General features: G+C 41.1%; 1 protein-coding gene across 1 annotated transcript in view; it reads right to left on the reverse strand.

The window, feature by feature from the left end:
• LOC149311380 (potassium voltage-gated channel subfamily KQT member 5-like) overlaps window positions 1–19986 on the reverse strand; it is a 411580-nt gene extending 391594 nt beyond the window's left edge. The window contains exon 1 of the mRNA XM_089530917.1: window positions 19406–19986. Coding sequence (XP_089387043.1) covers window positions 19406–19809 — 404 coding nt within the window. The 5' untranslated portion in view covers window positions 19810–19986. The remainder of the gene's footprint in view (window positions 1–19405) is intronic.
• Between the last annotated feature and the right edge of the window lie 3917 nt (window positions 19987–23903).

Consider the following 23903-nt stretch of genomic DNA (forward strand, 5'->3'; position numbering starts at 1 on the left):
TTGGCCATTCTCCAGAATTAATATAAATGATACTAGCTCAAGACTGGAATCTAGAACTGTAGAGGGTTATAAAGAATTAGAACTGGGAATACTACATATATCTGGATTTCACTGAAAGGGCCTTCAGGTCAAGCACATTAAATGCACATTTCTTAAGATATTTTCCAACTAGGATACAATCAGCTCATTCTGTATTCCTAGTTCATGGGGTTATTTATATTTTATACAACTCAGAGCTGAAAGGCATGCTTTATCAAATGAAGGATGGAAGCCAAAGTGAAAAGAAGTGCCCTGCATGAATAAAAAGAGACATACATGTATAGGCAAACTGGTCTCTTCATTCCTAATGGGATGAATGCATGAATCATGAAGACTTTGAATAAGTACCATCTGGTTCTGAACTGTACTTTTCAACGCACTGGGGCTTTGTTTTCTTATTTAATACCTACACAATAAATTAATAACTACAAAGGAAAGCACAGATGTTTTGAAAAGCTTGATACTACTCTGACCGTTAAGAAAGCATCATGGTTAACTTTAAGCATGACCTTAAACATAACCTTGACCTTAAGCATCATGGGGGCTCTTCATGATTTACTGTTTAATGGATAGCACCAAAGTGCTGAGTGTCGTATGGTATCACTACTGTTAAATTATATATAGTAACTGAGATAGTGTGGTATAGGGGCTTAAGTATTGCACCATGGCTTTGGAACAGGGTGTGAATCCATACCCAGTCATGGAAACCCACTGGGTGACCTTGGGCAAGTCACACTCTCTCATCCTAAGAGCAGATGATGGCAAATCTCATTTGAGCAAATCTTGCAAGAAAACTTCATGAAAGGGCTACTTGCAGAGTCAACTTAAAGGCACATCATAACAAGCAACAACAACAATATAATGACTGCACAGTCCTGTGTATTATCCCCCCCCCCAAAATGGAAGCAAATGGCCAGCATGTAGGATGCTATTATTAATAAAATACCGCTGAAGCTGGGCAGATCAGGCACCAGGCTGGCAGCTTGATTATGGGAGCTGGAGCAATGCAACTGGTTGACTAGAGGATCATGGGAGTTGTAGTCCAAAAAGATTTTCAGGTTCTGAGTCACAATGTGGAAAGAAGACTGGATGTGAATGCTGTGAACACCGTCTATGTACACAGCATCTTCTATCATGTGCCATTTATAAAAGAAAGGTGAGATATATATAAAAGACATGCATGTGGTGAACATCATCATGTGTGTTTTTCTAGCAAATGCTTTGAGACTCATCATATTTAATATACATAAGAGCAATAAGAAAGCAATCCATCAGATTATTATATAAGATCAACTGAATTATATTGCATGAGCTTCTGTTTTAGATTCATTCACAGGAGCTAGATTCTGTGACAAGTAACAAATAATAAACAAATAAGTAAATAGTTCACTAGAAACCATAATGGTAGGCTATGTTATGTCCATCCTTCATTTACACTTGATGTTTTTTGAGACATTTTGAACTTCCAGTAAATGTGTAGTTGTATTTTCTTCTAGTTGTGTTTCTAGCTTAGAGAAATGTAAACACACTCTTTCAAAACTGCTTTGTATTTGGAGGTACAAATTAGAACATGATACAATACAAACACTGCAAGATTATAATTTGCCTCCACTACATAATTTTTCGCATGGTTAACACCTGCTCATCTTTTTCTCTAAACATTCCCCTACATCTCAGCAAGCATACATGTGGCACTTAAACCTAGCAAGGAGAGAACACTGGGGCAGAAGAAGTGTTCCTAAGATGCATGCAAAAAGAATTATTGAAAGACTGAAATCCTGTAACAGAGCATATGGAGCGTAAATTTCTGCCTATATTCAGAACAGGGAGGAAAAGTAGAACTTCTTGTGGAATCCCTGGTTGCTCTACCACAAATGGTCCAGCAAAATTCTAGCCACATGCTCCTAACCCTCAAAATGCTTGACTAAGAACTACATTTGTGGTACTGCTGTGGATGTTTCCATAGATGCCATGGAATCCTGGTATGAGGTCTTGGTTATCAGCACCAGCTGTTAAGCTAAGGGAAAGCTAGCAGTCATGTGTCTCAACCTCAGCCTGGATCTCAAAGCAGGATGGATGGGTGCAAGCACATGTCCTGGGGAGTGAGGGGAAGAAAGCACATGTGCTCCGTGTCTTTCCTCACTAAAACCTTTAAGATGTGTATAGAAGGAATTTTCGTCTAGCAGCTTATATGATGGGAAGCACTTAGCATTGACCCTCAAATACAACATTTACCCCCTGCACACAATTGTCTCTGTGTGACAGGAAGCTGGGGATGAGAGGAAGAGGAAAAGAAGATGCTGAATGGAAGAGATTTGGAGTGGGGAAGAGGAGGGGGAGGCATATGAGGATGAGGAGAGGAGGGGAAAGGTGAGCAAAGGGTGAGGAAAAGAGATTGTCTCAAACCCAGTACCACCAATCTCAAAAATTCCTCAACCACAAGATATTGCCCCTTTTTAGTTTAAAGAAAAACAAATGGGGAGGGTCTTTTGACCTGGAGCTTCTTCCTCCTCTTTCTCAGCCCTCCCTACCCACTGGAGACTTGCTGAAACTCTTAGGATTGAGCTGAGTAGATCACAGGTTGCAGTAGCTTTATTCAAAACTAATTCCATGGCATTTGGAACCTGTAACAGGAATTCGGATGAAAGGAAGAAATGGGGAAATAATGGGTTTATTCTTCCATGCATTTAAAAAATGTACTGAGTTCTAACACATTTTGCGTTCATTCAACCATTTTGTCTGTAATTCTGCTCCTTCAAACAGAACACATGGAATCTTGTCCTTATTAAATAAAATTGGGTTGGGGAGGATCCCATTAAATACATCAGAAAAGGGGAATTAGCCTAAGGTGATGTGGTAGTGGGGGGGGGGGGGAATAATCTGAACTGCTAAAAGATATTTAAAATTAAATGTGATGAGTTCATATCTGTCTCACATTACCAGCATATCATGAAAAATATGAAAGCAATTTTTGAATTTCATCTTACACCGTACGATTCAAAACATTCTTCTCACCTTTTTATGTGCTAATGTTTATTAATATGAATTTGGAATGAATTACATTGAGTCTTTTAGTTTCAACTCATGGTGATACTTATAGTTTTTAAAAAAAGAACAAAGAAGTACTGAAATAATTACATTAGGGAGAAAAAGATTGGCTGTGATGATGATAAACATTAATGCTTTGCTACACTTTTATTAGCTGTGGCACCCAGAGTCGTCTTATAACAAGAAAATAAAGGAACAAAGTGAACAATAACTGCTGAATAAAACATTTTAAGTCTTTTATTGTACTATTGTACTTTCATTTCTCATGTTAAATATTCATTCCCCCATATATGATACAACCAGCCACAGGATATTTTGACATACAAAACATTCTGTGACTTCCTAATTGTGACTTTTTTTAAAAAAAAATTGTAACTAGGGCCAAAAAAGTATGTTGTTTCCTAAACCCATGGAATTTTTAAAATAATAAAATTACTTATATAAACAATGCAACAAAATTACTCATTGTAATAACCTTCAGTATATGAGAGATTTTACCATCAGTCAAAGTTGACTTGACGGCAGTTAACAACATAAAATATCATGGATTTGCTTATTGAACAACTAGAGTAAAATGATAGTGCACATGCTGGTAACCTAAAGGCTGGACTATTGCAATGTACTGTACATTGGCCTACCCCTGTACCAAGCTCAAGAACTCCAATTAGTTCAAAACATGGCAGCCAGATTGATTACTGGGACATCCAGGACTGAAGATATTACACCAATCTTAAAACCACTCCACTGGCTGCCAATTAGTTTCCGGGCAGGATACAAAGTGATGGTTATTACCTTTAAAGCCTTACATGGTTTCGATACAGGTTACGTATAGGACAGCCCCCTCCATATAATCCACCCTGTATGCTCAGGTCCTCTGGTGGACATTTACTCCCGTCAGCCAGGACTAGGTTGGCAACTTTTAGCCAGAGGTTTTTCTCTTTATTCACCCCTTGGCTAGGGAATGACCTGCCAGAAAAGATTTGGCAGCTGAATATACTGTTTGAATTTTAAAACAGCACTGAAAACCAGTCTCTTCTGGCAGACTTGTCAAGATAATTTTAAATTGTGAATTAAGATGTTGAATTTTAAATGTGGAGTATTTTAAACTGTATATGTCTTATTTGTCCTTTTAAATTGTTGGGTGTTTTATTTAATTTGTTTTAACTGATGTTACTAATTGCTGATTTGTAGTTGTTCTCTGTCTTGAACCATGGGGAGAGGCAGGTAAGAATTATTATTATTATTATTAAACACATCCTATGGCAAAGCTGTTTATTTAATGGATTGTACATATAATATATAAGAAACATATTAGAAGCATATTCCTCATGTATATTTTTGCCCATTCTCAAGTGAAACATTCAACCATTTCATGTTATCTTTCATTTTTCTTTTAACAATGACACCTATTGAGGCTGTCTTATCTACTCCATCTGCATTGGAACATGAAATATAAACAATAACTTGTACAACATTCTCATACAATATGAAAAATGTCTTAACTGTTGTTGTATGTTACATTGTACTGATTTTGATTACTGAAAAAATGTTCTTATTAGTAATTATAGTCCTTTCACACTGCACAGTTATAGCGCTATGGTTCCACTTTAACTGCCATGGTAACATCCCACTGAATCCTGGGATCTGTAGTTTGGGGAATTTATTGAATTCCCAGCCAGAGAGCTTCAGTGTCTCATCAAACTAGAAAAACCAAGATTCCTTACAATGCAGTCATAGCTATTAAAGTGTATTCACAGTGCTATAATTGTGTAGTGTGAAAGGACCAGAGTTGGCAATAATCTTAGCATGCTATTGGGTCAGGACAGGGACTAAGTTCAGCCAAGGTTGTGGCTATATCTGCTGAGAACACTAAGCCAGAATTTTTCAGAATTCTTGATTACTCTGAAGAGCAAGGACAGAAAAACCTGGCATGTCTTCTGAACCAGGACTCCTAGTTTGTCACTCCTCTAACAACCTAAAAGTACAGTTGCTTGTATGAACCATAAGTGAAGATTTGGACAGCTGGGCCTTCACACTGACCCTTAAATTGCTTTGCCTGACTAGTATGAAAAATATGGACAAAATAAGGTGGTAATCAGAGGGTTGATGAATGTAGAATTTCCTGTCTTTCCTGTAAGTGTGTGGCAGAGTCCAATTCCAACTGCACTTGTGGAAAAGCAGCCACCATTTGGATTTATTTATTTATTTATTTCATTTGTATGCCACCTTTCTCCCAGAAGAGATTCAAGGTGGCTCACATGTAAAAAGCATTTCAGAAAACCTTACAATAAAAACATAAAACATTTAAAATAATCTAAAACCCATATAAAGCATATAAAATATACAAAAGCTAAAAGGTATGGCCAACACAACACACTCCACACAAAAGCCACTCTATCAAGATTATATATTAAAATGCCTGCTTAAATAAAATATCCTAGCTCACTGACAAAAGGCAAGTAGGGAAGGGGCCAGGCTAGCCTTCCATGGGAGGGAGTTCCAGAGGGTGAGAGCCACTGAGAAGGCTCTCTCTCGTGTCTTCACCAATTGAGCCTGCGATGGTGGTGGGACCAAGGGAAAACCTTCCCTGAAGATTGTAGGGATGAATAAGAATGTGTTCCATTACATATCAACTCAGAAATACATGCTAATGGGACTTACTCCCTGCTTCATGTGTAAAATTGCAGCTTTATTGGCTTCATGCTTTCAAGATCTTCCTTACTATTATTTAAATAACATGCCAATACCAGGAAGCTTTAAAAGTGGGTATGAACCTGCAAAACTGAAGTACTTCAACAGAATACTGTCAAAGATTTGTTTAATTATCCAGCTGAAATCAGTGGAACCTAACATGATTTCCATCACTTCTTGTCTACATAGAGGGCTATGCTATTTTTGAACACAGCATTTTTCTCAAGTTCTGCTTTGCAAGCTAGATCTATCTGTTCACTTGTCTGAGTTCATTCAAAGTTTTTACTTCATGATCTATTCTGTCCCCCAGGATGAAGAAAAATACACCATGAGGATCTGGAGAGAGTGCTCATTATAATTTTTATTTTATGAAGGCACTGTTCCTTAAGCAATATTTTTGTTCTTTGTTTTACAGGGTCGAATGAGGTACCCACACCCAGCCACTCCCCAGCCTTAGATATGTAATAGATATTGCAACCTTCCCAAGAGCGTTTTGTGGATCAGTTCCAGAAAGGATACAATTTGAATAAAGTTGAAAGGTAAAATACACAAAGCTAAATAGTTGTGATAGTATTCTCTGTAATTCATCTTTTAAAAAGTTATATGCCACTACTATTTACTGACTATGATTCAGTTTCAAGCAGAGAAGTAGACAATGGAACATTAAGCTTTTGTTTCCACTGACATGCAAAACAATTACTGTACATTATGCCAATTTACAATTTTAGTGAAATGAACTAGAATTCTCCAAAGCATTTTGAATGGTATAGATTGGGGTGGTTTTTTTGTCCCAAGCTCTGAAGAGATGGGTCAAATGAAGCACCTTCCAGCTGCTTTGGAGACATGGCATTCAAATGACACATACTTCTAAAGTGGACTGGAGCAAAAAGGAGATGGGATAATCCGGCTCCTAGTGGCACGGGTTGGATCCTGTGGCTGCAGCCCACTTTAGGAGTGGGTCATGCAGTCAGAGCAGTGGCTGGAGGGGACTTGGGCCACTCTTTCCCACTTGTCTGCTCTGATTTGCTTTCTTATTATCCAATGTTTTATCCCAGTAACTAATAACAATGGGCAACTATATTTTTAATCACACAGGGAAGTTAGCATCTAATCTAATCTTGAGAATGTTTAACAATGCAGTGGCAATTATTACACCAAAAGAATGTATGCATCCCTAAAGAGTAAATCTTTATGTCTATAACACAGCTGTACTTTAACAGCTTTAGAGCTATTAAAAGCCAGAAAAAATCAATACAAAACAAAAAGCCCACACAAATTTACACATATGTAACAGAAAATTTCAATAAGTAGATTAAGAAAGAAGACATGAACCAAACAAAGCTAAGCACTTTTGGGTTTCAATTATTTCAGATACAGAGTTAAAAAATACATTTAAAATTTTCCCATTTAAATTAATGGAGCAGCTACATGACTGCATACTCATAAAGCTGAGCTGAAATGATCAACTGATTTGTTTCAAAATAGATTTATTCATTTCAGTTGGAATTGCTCATACACATCCCAGTATGGATTATCACTGCTAAATCCAAGATAGGTCCTACTTAAACATGACTCTTTGACAAGAAGGTATATTGTGAGTCAAAACTAACTTTTGTTTTCATTGATTCCAATAGGTCTATTGAAGGTAGCATTTAGCTCTCAATAGCTGTTCTGCTTAAGTACTGATAAAGTACACAACCTACAGTTCATATAAAATCAAGTGCATGCAGAGGACTACTCTTCCCTGGGTGATAAATAAAACAGAAAGATCTTCAAAGTTCTTTTGTAGCAGCCTAAAGAATGTATGCATGTGTGTGTGCTCAATGATTAGAAACAATTATATTTCTACCCATATAAAAGTTTCACTAAGAAAATCTGGGTTACCATACAATTCACAAGGCACCCTGAGGTATGTGTCATTCTATTATCAGTTAGCTGGTAATCATAACACATGAATGAATGGTAACTTTCTACAGATTATATTTCAACGTTCTCTGGTAGGATATACATTCTCTGTTTATTGTGAGAGCCTGTAAGAAACTTTGTATATATGAAGCAAAAGCTGATGTTCCTATGCTTTAGTCTATTTTTAAATATAACGTTATATACTTCCACACCTTTCCTTCATGCACATGCTGAACCTATAATGAAGAGAGCAAGATCATGGTTACTGGCCATGCTCCTTGACCTTCACACATAAAAGTGGCCTCCATGGGGTAGAGTTATATGCTTGATCAAGAAGGCTCAATGGTTGAGGTTTCCAGATACACAGAAGACCTATGTACACATCTTTTTAAAAATTGCACAAAAGCTGGCCTTATTGAAGCACTGAGGCCATCACCCCCCCTCACATTCAGTATATGTATGAGTGAAAGGTATGAAAGAGATTATTACAAGCAAAGGTTAATCTTGTTAATATGAGAGATAATAAATCACACTCCAATCAACGTAGGTTTTACATTTCCATTTTAGGGGGACCTAGGATTCACACTTAGGAGAGCATTCACAATGATGTTTCAATAACATACTATACTAGCAAGACCCTCTGAAGAACAATTCTGATTTATTGATTCTGTGATGTTATTGCATGGATTATCTGGATCACCTTGGTTCAGTGCCTCTTCCCTGACCCCCTCAGTTTGGTATCTGTTTCTCATTCCAAAATTAAAATGAAATAACACTGTACTGGAATCACATGTAGGATAGAATCCGTAACATGTATTTAATATGATGAAGCCAAGTGGCTTTAAAATAAAGGCCACAGACAGATGACAAGGGGTAGCATCCAACAGCAATGGGAAACAGTTTGAAGCCAGTTTTGAGGTGGCACAGAAGAAAGGTCTACTTTGACCATCAGAAGAATGCTGGCTATAACACAACAATTGCTTTTACCACAAACTGAAAGTGGCTTATGCAGTCATCCAACTCTTAGTTCCAGTATTTGCATATTTTCATATTCTTTGAAAAATACGTAGAAACCTGTGTGTACGTTACGTGAAACAATGCTTCCTCAAATCCATATTCAGTACTTGTAAAAAGGGCTGAGACCTATCAAATTTCAGTTCTGTTCAGTCCGTCAAGCCATATAGTTCTTTAATCATAACAGACAGTAAAGCAATCAAGAATATATATGAATGTAATGCTGTAAGATGCTGTACATTTTGCCCAAAAATAATGCAGTACAAAACACACCCTGCTAGGCTGAAGTGCAAGATTCCCAATGTCCTATATAATGTGGGAAGTTCTATTTCTCAGCAAGCCAGTGTGGTGATCTGAATGGTGGACTAGGACACTGGGTTTGAATCCATGCTCAGCCATGAGAACCCACTGGATGAACTTGGGCAAGCCACATGTTCTCAGCCCCAGAGGAAGGCAAATGCAACTCTCCCCTGAACAAACCTTGCTGAGAAAACCCCACAATAGTTTTGCCTTAGGGTCACTGTAAGTCAGAAACAACCAGAAGGTACACAATAACAAAATATTTCTCAAAGGATCAAGCCTGCACAATGGTCCACAGTGCATCTGCTCCACTGCTCTGGACAAAGCTGTTAGTGATTCACAGGGCACAACATATGATTAGATATAATTCTCTAAATGTGTGCTATGCTTGATCAGTTTTGTGCACTAGGAAATGAAAATCATAATGAAAACGTAAAGTGGAAGGAAGATCACAGAAAAGGGCATTTGTGTCACTGCCCTGCAAACATCTGGGTGACTTTCATGCAAAGTTCTTCTTCCATGTTTTGGACAGCAGTCTACAGCCCCCCATCCTGTTCAGCAGGATTTCCCAAGTATCTGGAAAAGTTTATTGGTAAGTAGACAACTCCTGTTTTTTGAATATCTTTCTGTTCATTGTCCTCAAGACACTTTTTATTTACACTTTAATTAAATCAAATTATCTAAACATATCTCAATACCTTCATACAGGAGGGCTGAAGCTTGCCCAGTTTTCATGTAATGAAACCTCAAATTATTAAGCAGTTAACAACAACAACAATAATAATAATATTTATTTGTATACCGCCCTGTGGCGAACCAATCTGGGCGGTTGACAACAGTAAATATAACAAGAGTAAGATATAAAATTAAAAACATTATAATCCCTCCCCTCCTTAAGAAAGTATTTAAAAATATGACAGATTAAAAACACAATATCAAAGCATAAAACATAATTAAAACAAACTAAAAACCCTGGTGTCCCTCTGGAGATCCTCAACCATCACTAAAGATGGGGCCACGAGAGGAAAGAGGGGATCAGGGAGCCCGGGCCGGGATGGTTAATCTGGAAAGGCCTGCCGGAAGAGATCCGTCTTGACAGCTTTTTTAAAGCTGTCTAATGATATCGACTGACGGATCTCATCCGGCAGGTCGTTCCAGAGTTTGGGGGGAAAGAGAATGGCAACTGTGGTCACAGACTGACAGAAACAGATATGTGAACAAGTAGATACACCTGTACTACAACATTATTTGAAGAATTTTCATAAAAGTTTGCTGGGGGAAAATATATAGTACAGCTATATTTCCACAATTGCCAAAATTGCCATTTGTGATTAAAATGTAAAGTTGGCAGTAACTGTATGTGGGCAATTATCTAAAGGTAGTTGGCAGTCTTCATTGTTTACTGTGCTGCTGCTGTGTCATGACTTCACTCAGTTTGGAAATTTACATTTTGATGGATTTAACATTGTCAAATTTATTTTCAGCATGGATCATATTTGAATCACACCCTCAGACAACAGCAAAAATCCTATTTAACTGGCATTTGTTAGCTGACAACACAAAAAAAAAAGTCCTTTAGAAATATTTGAGCTTAGAGCATCACCAATGCCTACAGCACAAAACATACTAACGTGATATATATATATATATATATATATATATATATATATATATATATTAGAGAGAGAGAGAGAGCATTATCTTGATAATTATCCATATATGTCAACTTTTTTGGCATGTTGAAAAGTAATATTTTATTTTATTTTGCAATACTCTACCACTACTTCAACTCTGACTGAAAGGCATAATCCAAACATCGCCCCAGTGCGAACTATATCATCATGCCAATCTAATTCTGCCTAACTCTTTCCCTGTCTCCCTCTTTCAGTTCTGATCCTTTTCTTTCCCTCCCCCTTTTCCTTTCTACCCACTCATGCTGAACGCCCCCTTCCCAACTTCATTTTTTTGCTAGCCTGGGGAATCATCTTCTTTTTAGGAGAATGTAGCGGTTGAACGTATATATATTTAGCAACAAGAAAACATGATTCCCATCAATCTCTAGATCAAAAATTATGTTTCTCCAAAAGAAAAAAAATGTAAACTTTAACAGTACAAAAATGAAGCCAGAATGTACACTGCTGCAAAATCCTATTGTAACTGCCTAGGATCTATGATAGAATCTAACTAATTAAAATCAATTACATTATGAACTGCCCCTCAGGGCTGAGGCATTACAAGACTGAAGTCACAAGTAATAAAGGCAGCTTGAAAGAAATTTGGTCTACTTCACATACATCTGTTCCTTCTGAGTTCTATTATCTATCACAGCATACAGACTCCTCATTTGTACCAGAAAACATTTGTTTAGTAAATAATGTAATATCTAATATTCCTCAATCACAATAAAGTATTTTTTTTGTTATAACACAATGAAGAACCTGAGAATCAGTTCAAAATGGGAATAATCTGGACAAGGTTAAATGTACTGAGAAAGTAGATCAAGTCTATAAAAGCTACAACTTTTGCTCAGTTAGTCTCAAAGGTGCTGTAAGATCCCTTTGCATACTGATATTCTAGACCAGAATCCCAGCCTATTGGCCAACATAGCTGAGGCTTCTGGGAGCTGAAGTCCAAAATCTCTTAAAGGGCACAGTTTGAGGACCACTGTTCTAGACTAACGGGGCTATGTCCCTGAATACTTAAAACTTGTTATTCTTTAGATTGTTATGTTTGTAAGTATCATTATTAACATTTTCAGCATTACAGTTCAGTTAAGATAATGTCTTATTAGAACAATGCAAAATAAATGGACAAACAGAGTCAATGGATTAGATCCATAGCTTTGAATTTTCCAGTGGGATGGAGATTGTATCAAAATTAAAGTAAATAGGATACACATTACATCTGCAATCCTATATATGTACATGTATAATATGAGAAATAAACTACTTTGATGACAGTAAAACTTTTTCTTCAAGAATCTGTGCATACAATTTGGCTTCAAGTGCACTTAGTTTTTTCTCTCGATTGTGTTTAACCCTATCAGACACTGAGTTTTTCATGCATAACTTCAACTGATTTCAAAGGAACTTATGTACATGAAGAATCATTTACAATCTGATTTAATACAAAGGAAAATATATGATCCACTAAAAGGAAATAGAACCAGGATTTAACAGGCTGGTTTCACTGACATAATGGTTTAAGTCAATCAAATTGGGAGCTGGGTACTCCCCCTGTCAATTCCCCAATCTAATTTAAGAGGGCTAAGAAACCTCAAGACACAGTTTTTAGATGGTACAAAAGACTTTAGGGGAAGAAGAAAAATTTCATGGCTATCTATTAATGTAACACTGCATTTATATCTGCATTTTTCTTGAACATATTTAAACAAAGAATGACCACATAAATGCAACTTTTATTTTTAAGGGGTACAGCCAATATAAAAGGAATAGTCAAAACTAGCAACTATGGGCCAGATGTTTGGGAAAGAGCAGCCTGAGTCCGCTCCAGCCAGAAGTGGGTCCGAACCCCGCCGACCACATGGCTTCTTGCCACTTTGGAGGCATGCGTTGTCTAATCGGTATGCCTCCAAAGTATCTGGAAGTCACTTCATTAGGACCATGTGTTTCACCCCTTCATTATCATAGTGGTGCTATGATTTATTATATTTGTTAAATAACATATTTAAATCCTGCCCGATATCACAAATTCTCAGGCTGGGATACAAATAAGATCAACTTCATATAGATATTTAAAAAGCATGGACAATATGATGTATCTTCTGACACTCTACAATGTAATAGCAATGGAGCTAACAGTGAGTTTCCAAAGTCAATCTTGGAATCATCCTGTATACAAAAGCAGAATGACCATAACACAGTGCCCTCTTCTCACATCTTACTTTGCTGATACAATCGGAGAGTCAACAGGGCTGCCGTCCCCCACCTTTCCCCCTAATAACAGTCATTAGTCAGGACAAATTAAATTGAAACCTGGCCTGAAACCTAACTAAAACGGGTCCAGAATGTGTTTCCTCTAAGAATGTATGACGATGCCCAATTACCACATGTTCAAGCACCTTGCACATAAAGGACATTTGGTGGTAGTACTTGCATCCTTCAGTCTAGCAAGGGGTACACTATTTCCTCATTCTTATTTAGACACCTTCCTCTGACACAAGGAATTCAATCAGTCCACTTCTACTAGAACCTTTCAGCCAAGATTGTCAGAGGTAAATTTAAAACAAATTTAAAGCAACTGATTGAACTACCCCTTTCCCCATCGAATGCAAATGAAAACTATCCCAAGAAACATGAATGGGTGGAAAATCAGAAACTTCCCCAGAAGCAACAATAGCTGTTGCATCAATTTATGTACAAATATGAGTGATTTTCTCCTTGAACTGCCTAGCATTTATCACGACAGGTAACTGTGGGTTCTACTTCTAGACTCTCAGAGCCTCTTCTAAACAGATTTCTCACCTTTTGGAATAACTGTTCTGGGTAACATGTTGAGGATGAGATGATAGAAACAGAGTAAGATCTTTTCTTTCCCAACATCTCTAGCACATAATAGACATAATGAAAAGTTATTGGTAATCATCAAGTATACTCCACTTGTGACCTATACCATTGGTTCTCTGTTCACTGTTCAGTCTGTTTAATTGAGTGTAGAATGTGTGTGTGTGTGTGTGTGTCTAATACTTAAGATATGTATACAGCCCTTATAAGTATGAATTATTAATATCATATGTTTGTATAACTTCATTATCAGTCACTTCAAAATTATACATTAATCTTTCAAAGTAAGATATATACAGCATTATGTGTGATCAAAGACAAGTGGATATAATAATTATGATAAACAAAATATACTGTCATCAGAAAATCAAAAAACCCATATATCCCATCTTGACCATCTCTTTTCTGCATGAAAAAAAATATTGATTTCAATGTACATTCATTGAGGAACCATGACAGAAATACATAGAAATAACTAAACGGTGGGGGGGGGGGGGACTGTAGAAGACTGTGTGAGTGAACATTAAAGTGCGGGATAAATTGACGAATGGATGTCATAAAGATGCAAGAGTAATATATAACCATTCACAGATACTTTGAGAGCAGGAAATTTGCTTCCAATCATGATATTAATAGTTCTTTTCTGCTTTTCCTACTTTACCTTTTTACCTTACAAATAAAAAAATCAATCTCTCAGTGATGGGGGGAGGGAGCATTCACAGTATCTTGTAACACATCTCTTTTGCATATTCCTGAGGTTCCTCTCCATGGGCTAACAGCTTTATTGATGTCTTAAACACAATAAGGCTTCTGTCTAAATGCTTAAAATAGACTTTTCTCTGCCACTTGAGATGTAGACAGATGGGACACAGTATTTCCAGGCCACATTAAGCTATAAAGAGTACCACTTTCTGATTTCTAATTTCCAGTCACTAGCACAGATCAAATCTGTATTTGAGTCTTTGCAGTTGTTGTTTTATGCCTTCAAATTGACTCTGACTTACTGGTTGAAATCTATTATAAGGCTTTTAGTAATATTTATTCACAGGAGGCTTGCCGTTGTCTCTGTCTTAGACTAAGAGAGGTCACCCAATGATTTTCCAAGGCTGAATGGGGATTAGAAACACTATCCACTGGAGTCCCAGTCCACCACTCAAGGCATGACATTATGGGGCTATGACTGCCCTAAGGGGCGGCCTGCAGCCGCCTCCATCTTCACCAGACTGGGGCAGCAGCAACCACATGCCATGGCCCTGATCTGGCCTTTCCAGGGTGCAAACAGGAGCTGCAAAAAGCAACTCCTTTTTGCACCCTGGAAAGGGCATGACAGCCATGGCTTTAAGACGCTCCTTTGGTGCTGTGTCATCTAAACACAGTGCCAGAGGAGCACCATGATGCCATGCACTGTGTGGAGCCATGTGTGGAGTTGGGGCATGCGTTGTATGGATGCCACGCCCCCAGGCTGGCCTTAATGGCTGGTCTGCACAGTCCCTATATAAGTTTCTACTACACCGCACTTTGAGTCTTAATCTCTGAATAAAATCAGAGTTGGGAGCCCAGCTGTTTCATTACTTTTTTAAACTACCATAATTTCAGGTATGACATTATGATGCAGCGGCTGTAACATCTATCCTTCCTCTCTGCCAACTATCATTACTTTTGATAGGTTTTGGGAAGCATATGTTATCATCATTTTACTGAGAGAAGACCAATGAGAAGAATGGCCAAAGAGTAAAATGGGAGGAAATGGAGTAACTGTAAGAAATCTATAGACAATGTAACAACAGCTAACTGAAGGAACTGCCAAATGGAAAAAAGCATTATCAGTCTTTCAATGTAACACATATACAACTACACAAAAGATAAAAACATAAAAATAAACCATACTATGTCCTTTGGGTGACAGCCAGAGTGGTGTAGTGGAACGTTTGACTGTGAGGCTGAAAACTAGGGTTCAAATCCCCCACTTTAGCATGAAAACCCATTGGGTGAACTTGGGCAACTCATGTTCTCGTAGCCTCAGAGAAAGGCAAAGCCAAACACCCTCTAAACAAACTTTGCCAGGAAAACCCCATGACAGTTTTGCTTTAAAGTCACCATATACTGGCAATGACTTGAAGGCACACAACAACAACACTCTTTAGAAACATTAGAGCTCAGTATGATCTTGAAAAGGCTTTGTACATTGCCAGATGAGTTCTTAAATATTCCAGACAGCTTTGGCTAATAGGTAGTTTAGAAATGTTATTGTAATAAATAAATAAATTCTGACCAGAGTTGGTGGGGAAGCTGAAGAAACCCAGGACATTTCAGATCAATTCCACGAATAACACTGGCATTGTACATCACTTGTGTGTATTTTCCTCTTCTTTCTAGTTCTTTCGCTTTGAGATTGGTCTACAAACACTTAGCAGTCAAGAATCTATCTCTTTATACGCAACACAGAAGCAACCACGCCAAGCACATTTCAAAAAAGAAGAGCAGCACACTGGGACTATCTGTGATTTTGCTTGATTATTTATGGAATCACTTTCTGAAGCAACTGCAGAATAATTTACACAGGCACAGAGATCATCAAGGCCCCACACATAATTTGTGACCCCTGGAAAAGGTTAGCTTAGTCATGGAAGAACCTGTGCAGCTTGCAACTACCACATTGCATATTTGATTAATTAATCATGCGGGGGAGGGGGGCAACTGTGAATTATTTTTTAGTACTCTGTTTAGTGATCTGGCATCAGGTGGTATGATTTCATGGGACTAACATATTCAGTGGGGGAATAGCAATATTTTGCACTACAGATACCTTATGAGTAATTGCTCTCATGCAATGTTCCTGTCGGGGCCACTTCCAAAACTTCCTAATCCCTCTGCTATCAAAATTAATGGAAGTTGAAAGAGCTTAAGGTTGGTTCAGTTATATCCACTGGACAGCTGAAATAGGTTTAGTCACCATCTGTGTCATATTTATGTACACACGCCTAATTTTCTTTTGAACAGAAATCAATGTAACTCAAGTGTGCTTTAAGTGGTGTCCTTTACAGGGATGGTAGCAAGCTGAAATGCAGCTATGTAGTGCACTAACTAAAATGCCAACCTTCAATGGGGTAGAGTGGACAGATGTTTGGCCCTGAGCCTCATTACAAATTTCCCTTTGGATATAAGATCACTGGGTTTGCTTCAGTTCTTCCAGTGTGAAATGGGAACCAGTAGATCTATTGCAATAAGAAATGTAGAACTGACTGAATGGAGACAGAGAACTCATGCACTGTCAGATCCAAGAAAGTGAGCTCTAATGAACTGGCAAATCACAACTTGTTCAAATCACAACTTGGTCTGCTAACAGAGTAGCCACTTATCTCAGAAAGTGATGTAGCACAACAGAACCACAAAGTCTCTATTCTGAATCTTGTCTCTGCCATAAACTTTCAATACGTCCAGCAAGTTACTATCTATTAGTCATCTGATATGTGAAATGTGGGGTAATGATACTCATTATATATAGGTGGCTGTAAGAATTACATAGTGTTTGTTATTTTAAAATTAATTGACAGCATTAACTTCAAAACGTGGTACAAAATTGTTAAGTCCTCTAGTCATTCTGCCTCCGTATGCAAAATGGTGATAGTGCTACTGGCCCAGTTCACAGGGCTGTTGAACTTTATAAGGCTGTTGAAACTCTAAGCAATGCTTTCAACACCCAAAATTCTCTACTTTCTTGCTACTTATTACTATTGTGAACAAAAGAATTATTTTACACACTAAGAGTGACAGGTGTAAGAATTGTATGTGCCTTATGAGTGATATACAGGTAGTTAATAATAATGTGACTATAAAAGTTTTAAATATCTCATCTTTTCTTCCTTCCCTTCCAATTTCCATAAATACAAATAAAATTTGGAATAAAATTTATAATGGCTACTTAGATTATAATTTTGGATTCTACAACCATTTTATATCTCTGCAATTTCCTCTACCAATTCACTTTCCTTGAGCCAACCCATTAAAACATTCAGAACCAAGTGCTGCAAACCACTCATAGCCAATATGTCCTAGAGATAGTCAATGCACCTAACAGATAGCAAATATGTCCTACCTCTCCACCTTGAGACTGAAGAAAAGTAAATGTTCTATTTGTTCCACTTTTAGGCAAGCTTAAGGAATGTCCTGCCCCACCACAATCATCAGCTCTTCTTCTGTACCTTTCAACACTTGAACATGAGACTTTCCAAAAGGGAAAAGACTTTTATACTTCTCTCATTTCAGCACATTCAAATCCAGCCCTGTATGCTTCTCTGTGGCAGATAACATGACTCCGTATTCCATATTTTCATCTGCACAACATTCGGTGTATTGCACCCAAAAAACCCCTTTCAATTAACCACACACTTCCTCAATCTCTTCTCTAAGGGTTTCCACATTTCCACTGATTAATGTCAGAATGTCTCTCCTTTTAGTTATTAAAGAAAGCTATGCAAGGGTGCTTTCACACACAACAGAAGCCATGTACTTTTTAAGTCTGCTCTGTACTCAGCAAGCTTATTCCCAGATGAGCCGGCATGCAACTGCAGCTTTACAAGGCAACTCTTACTCAGTCCACTGAATTCAATGGATCTTACTGGTGAGCCAACATTAATGTCTTAACTTGTCTGGCTTCCTCTTTTATCATTTGGATGGAATACAGTACCTGCACAACTTAGTTTTTTTTTAATGGTGCTCTCCCTTGTGCTGCCTTGCATGGTTGGTCCTACATTTTGTGGTGGCTTGTCCTCCTTTGTGGTGAGGCCATCTGGTCACGCTGCACCCCCCATGGGCAAAACCCTGTCCAAAGGCCCCTTTAGTGCCATGGTAGGTGAAAGCACCCTAAAAGGATATAGCTCAGGCCTGGCCCTGACGCTCCCAGAGTAGCTGCAAAGCCAAAGGGATGCTCTTTTCAAAGCCTGGCCAGAGCAGCTCAACCAGGTTTCAGGCATCCCTTTCCACTGCACCTCTACCCCTGCCCACCTCTAAAATCCCAGTGATGCACCTTCATTGTGCCTCAGCCACACAGAACTTGGGCTCTTGCTACGGCAGCATCTATACTGCAGAAGTAATCCAGTTTGACACCACTTTAAACTGTCATGGCTCCATGCTATGCAGTTCTGTGAATTGTACTTAGTTGTGGCATGGGAGCAAAATAAATCTGATTTGACCCCACTTTAACTGCCATGGCTGCATGCTATGGAATCTTGGGAACTGTAGTTGGTTCAGGATGACTAGGTGCCCTCGCTGCAAAGAGGGACAAGGCACAGCAAAATGTAGGACACGACCAAAGAAAAGCTCAAAACGCTCATAGAAAAGTAAATCCCTGAAGGACCTTTAGGAATGTACAATATGTCCTGGAAAAGGAGGACCAGGTCTGGTCACCCTGAGCTGGTTGTGGCCCCAGAGGTTTGCTCTGCTCTGCTCTGGTGCCATAGCTCCCAGGCTTCCATAGCACTGAAGCAAGGCATCTAAAGTGGTGTCAAACCAGATTATTTAAGCAGTGCTTATGCAGCCTCAGATCTTTCCACCTGTTGCCAAGTAAGGGCCCCTGCCACCCTCTCGGCAAGCCCACAGCCGCCCCTGAGTCCTACTCACCCGCCTGACAGGCAAGACAAATGGAGGACATGACCAAAGGAAAGCTCCAAAGAGGCATGGAAATGGGCATTCATGCTTCTTACCCATGCCCCAAATGGAAGAAGACATGTTGAAATGCCTTTTTAACTCTTCTGGTCTGGCTCAAGGCTGCTATGGAATTCTGGGGGCTGGAGTCTGTTGTGGGGCCCTGGCAGGGTTCCCTAGCAGCCTTGGGGCAGAGCAGGCGAGGCAAGCGGCGCCGGCGCCCTGCTCCACCTGTTACTCACACGAACGCGTGGTAGACGAAGGCCCAGCCCCGGGGTCTCTCCAGGACGTTGTAGAGATAGTTTTGCAGCTTCCTGTACTTGGCGTTGCGCCGGTAGACCGGGTGGCGGCTGCTGCTGCTGTAGGAGAGCGGCTTCCCCAGGAGGCTCATGCGGGCTCGCCTGCCTTGCTTGCCTCGCCGGCTCTCCCGCGAGCCCTGCCCGGCCGCCCCGCCGCCAGTGGCGCTGCCCAAGAGGAGCAGTCCGTCCCCTCTCGGCGGGGCTGAGTTCAAGAGCACCCTGCTCCGGCCGGACTCCACATCCTTCATGGCGGAGGGGCTGCTCTTCAGCCAGAGCCCCTCGGAGACGCCGACGCCGCCGCCGCCGCCGCCTTCCTCGTCGTCTCCTCCGCTGTGGCTGCGGGGCATGGCATCCTGCCTTCGGGCCCCGGGAGGATGGAGCCTGGCAGCCTCCTTTCCAAGCGCGCAAGGGAGGAGGAGGAGGAGGAGAAGGCTGGAGAGGCGATGTGCGCCTTCCCCACAGCTCCCCTGGGCAGGGAAAGAAGGGGGCACCTGGCTGACCCACGGCAGGGCGGGCGGGCGAGGAGGTCTTCCCGGGAGAAAGGAGGAGGAGGAAGAAGAGAGAGGGGAAAGGGGGGCCAACGCTCCCTTGGCGCGCCTTGCCTTGCCTTGCGCCCTCTCTCGCAAAGGCTGCTGCTGCTCCCTGGCTCTTTCTTCTTTCCCTCTTCAGCAGCTTCGAAACTGATTCTCTCTTCCTTAGCTCCTTCTTCCTCCGTCTATCCCTCCTTCCTTGCTTCCTTGCTTCCCTTTCATTGTTAATAAAATACAATCAAATAAAAAACTTGGAGGGGACCAGGGCTCGGTGTCTGTCGCTGAAGTCGCAGCAACAACGCCACAAGAGCCTCTCTCTTCTTCCCTCTCTTCGCCTCAGGGAGGTCCACGAATGACACCAAGAAGCCAGAAGGGGGGAGGGAGGAACTGCTTCAAGGCGCGCACCGGGAGAGAGAGAGAGAGAGAGAGAGAGGAGGAGGAGGAGGAGGAGGAGGAGGAGGCTGCCTTCCAGTCATTCCCGACTTATGACGCCCCCCCCCCGAAGGCAACCCCATCAGTGGATGTTATTCTTTTGGCAACTTGCCCAAAGTCGCCCAGGGAAGCCTCCCTGACCCAGCTGAGACTCGGACCCTGGTCTCAGAGTCCTGGTCCTCCAACACTCCTCCTATTTAACCACGTCCTCATTTGTAGAACGGGTTTAAACAATTTAAAAATGAGAGATGCCACGAGGAGCCTTGGGAAGAGGCAGGCTAGCCCCGACCCTTGGCTTGTCCGGACATGTTTTGTTTGGAGGGGGCTTCTTGGGTATGCAGAGGGGCAGGGGACCAGGCGTCCTCCTTTTCCCGGACCTATCCTCCGTTTCAACCTCCTGCTCAGGAGGAATTTCCGTAAGGTCCTCTCATGTGGAGCAGGACTGTAAGAAGCATGGGTATTAGAAGTGTTTTGAGCTCAGGGCTGCATCCACACTGGAGGAATAACCCGTTTTGGCACCGTTTTAACTCCTTGTCTGGCTTAAGGCCCTCGCGCTGGGCCCCACAACAAACTCCAACTCCCAGAATTTTATAGCCTTGAGCCAGGGCATTTAAGGCGATGCCAAACCGGGTTATTTCTCCAGTGTGGATGCAGCCAAGGAAAGCTCTCTCGAAAAAGTCATGCAGCACCCTTTCAAGTTCAGTAGCAGCCTCCCAGCCCCTGTTGAGAGCTGAGCTAAGGGAGGCAGGGTGACCAGACTTGGTCCTCCTTTTCCAGGACGCGTCCTCCAGTTCCACCACTTCGGTCCAGGAGGGATTCCCAAAGGTCCTCCGTTTGGAGCATGACCAGGGTTTAGATTTCTCTGAGCGTTTTTTATTTGAGCGCCCTACAGTCGAACACAACTGGACAACCTTGTCCAAGGGGAAACCTTTCCCTTTTAGCTTGTGTTGGGTTAAACATCCCCATTTTCCTCTAACGTCCTACATTTTGTGGTGCCTTGTCCTCCTTTGAGGTGAGAACATCTGCTCACCCCGAAAGGGGGGGGGGGTTCTTCCATAGTCTTGCACACTTTTCTGTCTCTCACACAGCCACCTTTTAGAGCCTTTCGCCTGGGTTTGTTGTTGCTCTGCCATATTAATAGTCACTGGTCTCTGCCTCAGAGGAAGAAGGCCATGGTAATCCACCTCTGAAGAAATACTGCCAAGAAAGAGAGGCTCGCCTTAGGGTGGCCACAAGTCAGAAAAGACTTGAAGGCACACAGCAACAACCACAATTGGCAAGCCATACAGCCTGTGGCTATACCACAGCACCCTGTCTGAACAGGACTCTGTTGAATAGGACTGAGGCACTAGGGTTTGAATCCTCACTCAGCCATGGAAACTTAATGGGTGACCCTAGGCAAGTCACACACTCTCAGCCTCAGAGAATAGTGATGGCCAACCCCCTCTGAAGAAACTTGCCAACAAAAACCCAATGATAGGCTCACCTTTAGGGTGGCCATAGGTTGGAAATGACTTGAAGGCACACAACAATCTCAACAATTGGCAAAACCACACAGACTGTGACCATTCCACAGAACCATGTCTGAGTGTTGAGACCCTTGGTGAGACAGGTTTTGAATCCTCACTCAGCCATGGAAATTTACTGAGGTCCCAAACAGTATGAGACCGCTTTAACAGCCCTGGCTCAGTGCTGGGGAATCCTGGGATTTGTAATTTATTGTGGCACCAGAGCTCTTTCTGACAGAGAAGGCTAAATGTCTTACAGAACTACAGTTCCCACAATTACCTAGGATTGAGCCAGGGCAGTTAAAGCAGTCTCAAACTGGATTATTCCTGCAGTGTGTTTTGGACCTGAGTGACCTTAGGCAAACCACACACTCTCAGCCCTGAGGCTGAGGAAGGCAAGGGCAAGTTTCCTCTGAGCAAATCGTGCCTAGAAAAACCTTGTGATAGGTTCGCCTTCGGGTGGCCGTAAGTTGGAAATGACTTGAAGGCACACAACCACTGCTTCACAAACACTCCCATTTCCCTGCCCTAAAATAAGACGGATTATCTAAGGTCGACCAGGTGTCCTCCTTTTCCAGGACATGCCCTCCATTTCAGCCTTCTTTCCGGGAGGGATTTCAAACTGTCCTCCATTTTTAGCTTGACTAAGATGAATTCGTATGAGTGTTTTTAGCTTTTATTTAGTCTTTTCTCTACGTTTTTCTTGAATATCCTATATTTTGTAGTCCCTTGTCCTCTTTTTACAGTTATGACATCTGGTCACCCTGAATGTGTTCTGAAGCTATGGGAATCCAACCCCCCCCCCCCCCACAAACCCTTTACACACACACACACCCCAGTTCTACAGGTGAGCTTCTCTCCTCTTTCATTGTTGTAGTTGTTAGCTGCCCCGCAGTCGACCCTGTGACCTTACAGTGAACCTGTGGATGAGGCATCTCCAGGACCACCTATGCTCAACAGTGCTGCTTAAGTCTTGTAGATTCAGGCCTGTGATCTCCCTAATTGAGTCCTTCCTAGAGTTGGAAGATATCTCAAGGGCCATTCAGTCCAAGCCCATTCTGCCATGCAGGAACTCACAATCAAAGCACCCCCAACAGATGGCCATCCAGCCTCTGTTTAAAGACCTCCCAAGAAGGAGACTCTACCTCTCTCTGAGGGAGTGTGTTCCACTGTCAAACAGCTCTTACTATAAAAAAGCTCTTCCTTCCTTCAGGACTCGAGGTGGAATCTCTTTTCCTGTAGTTTGAATCCATTGCTCTGTATCCTATTCTCTGGAGCAGCAGAAAACAAGCTTTCTCCATCTTCAATATGACACCCCTTCAAATACTTAAACAGGGCTATCATATCACTTGTTATCATTAACTGTCTCTTCTCCATGCTAAACAAACCCAGCTCCCTAAGGCTCTCCTCATAAGGCATAGGTTCCAGACCCCTCACCATTTTGGTTGCCCTCCATTCCTCATACCATCTGGCTTGCTGTTTCCCTCTTTCTACAACCCTCTACCTTTCCAAACATTATTCTCTTTTCTACTGAGTCCTGCCTTCTAGGGTGACCAGATGTCTACACCATAAAGGCGGACAAGGCACTGCAAAATGTAGGACACTCGAGAAAAATGTAGGATGTTACAACATGAAAGTTTAAAAACACTTATTTAAATTCATGCATCTTAGTCCTGCTCCAAATGGAGGACATTGTGGAATTCCCTCTGGACAGAAAGCTGAAATGTAGGACATGTCCTGGGAAAAGGAGGGTGTCTGGTCACCCTGCTTCCCTTCTCAAGGTGTGGTCAAAGTAGGGCAGCCTCAGTTTTTGGCCTCTTTGACAGAGGCCAGCATGGCTCACTCTCCCTCAGAACAGCAAGGATGGGGAGGAAATAAGGAAGGAAATAAAAATTCACTTGTGAAGAAAGCTGAGTGGTGTTATTTAAAGACAGGAAGCTCAAGAAAGCATGGAAAGGGGTAGTGGTGGTG

The sequence above is a fragment of the Sceloporus occidentalis genome, unplaced genomic scaffold (genome assembly GCF_023333645.1).
Source record: "Sceloporus occidentalis isolate IW3139 unplaced genomic scaffold, rSceOcc1.0.p SCAF_6, whole genome shotgun sequence".
Taxonomy (NCBI): Eukaryota; Metazoa; Chordata; class Lepidosauria; order Squamata; family Phrynosomatidae; genus Sceloporus; species Sceloporus occidentalis.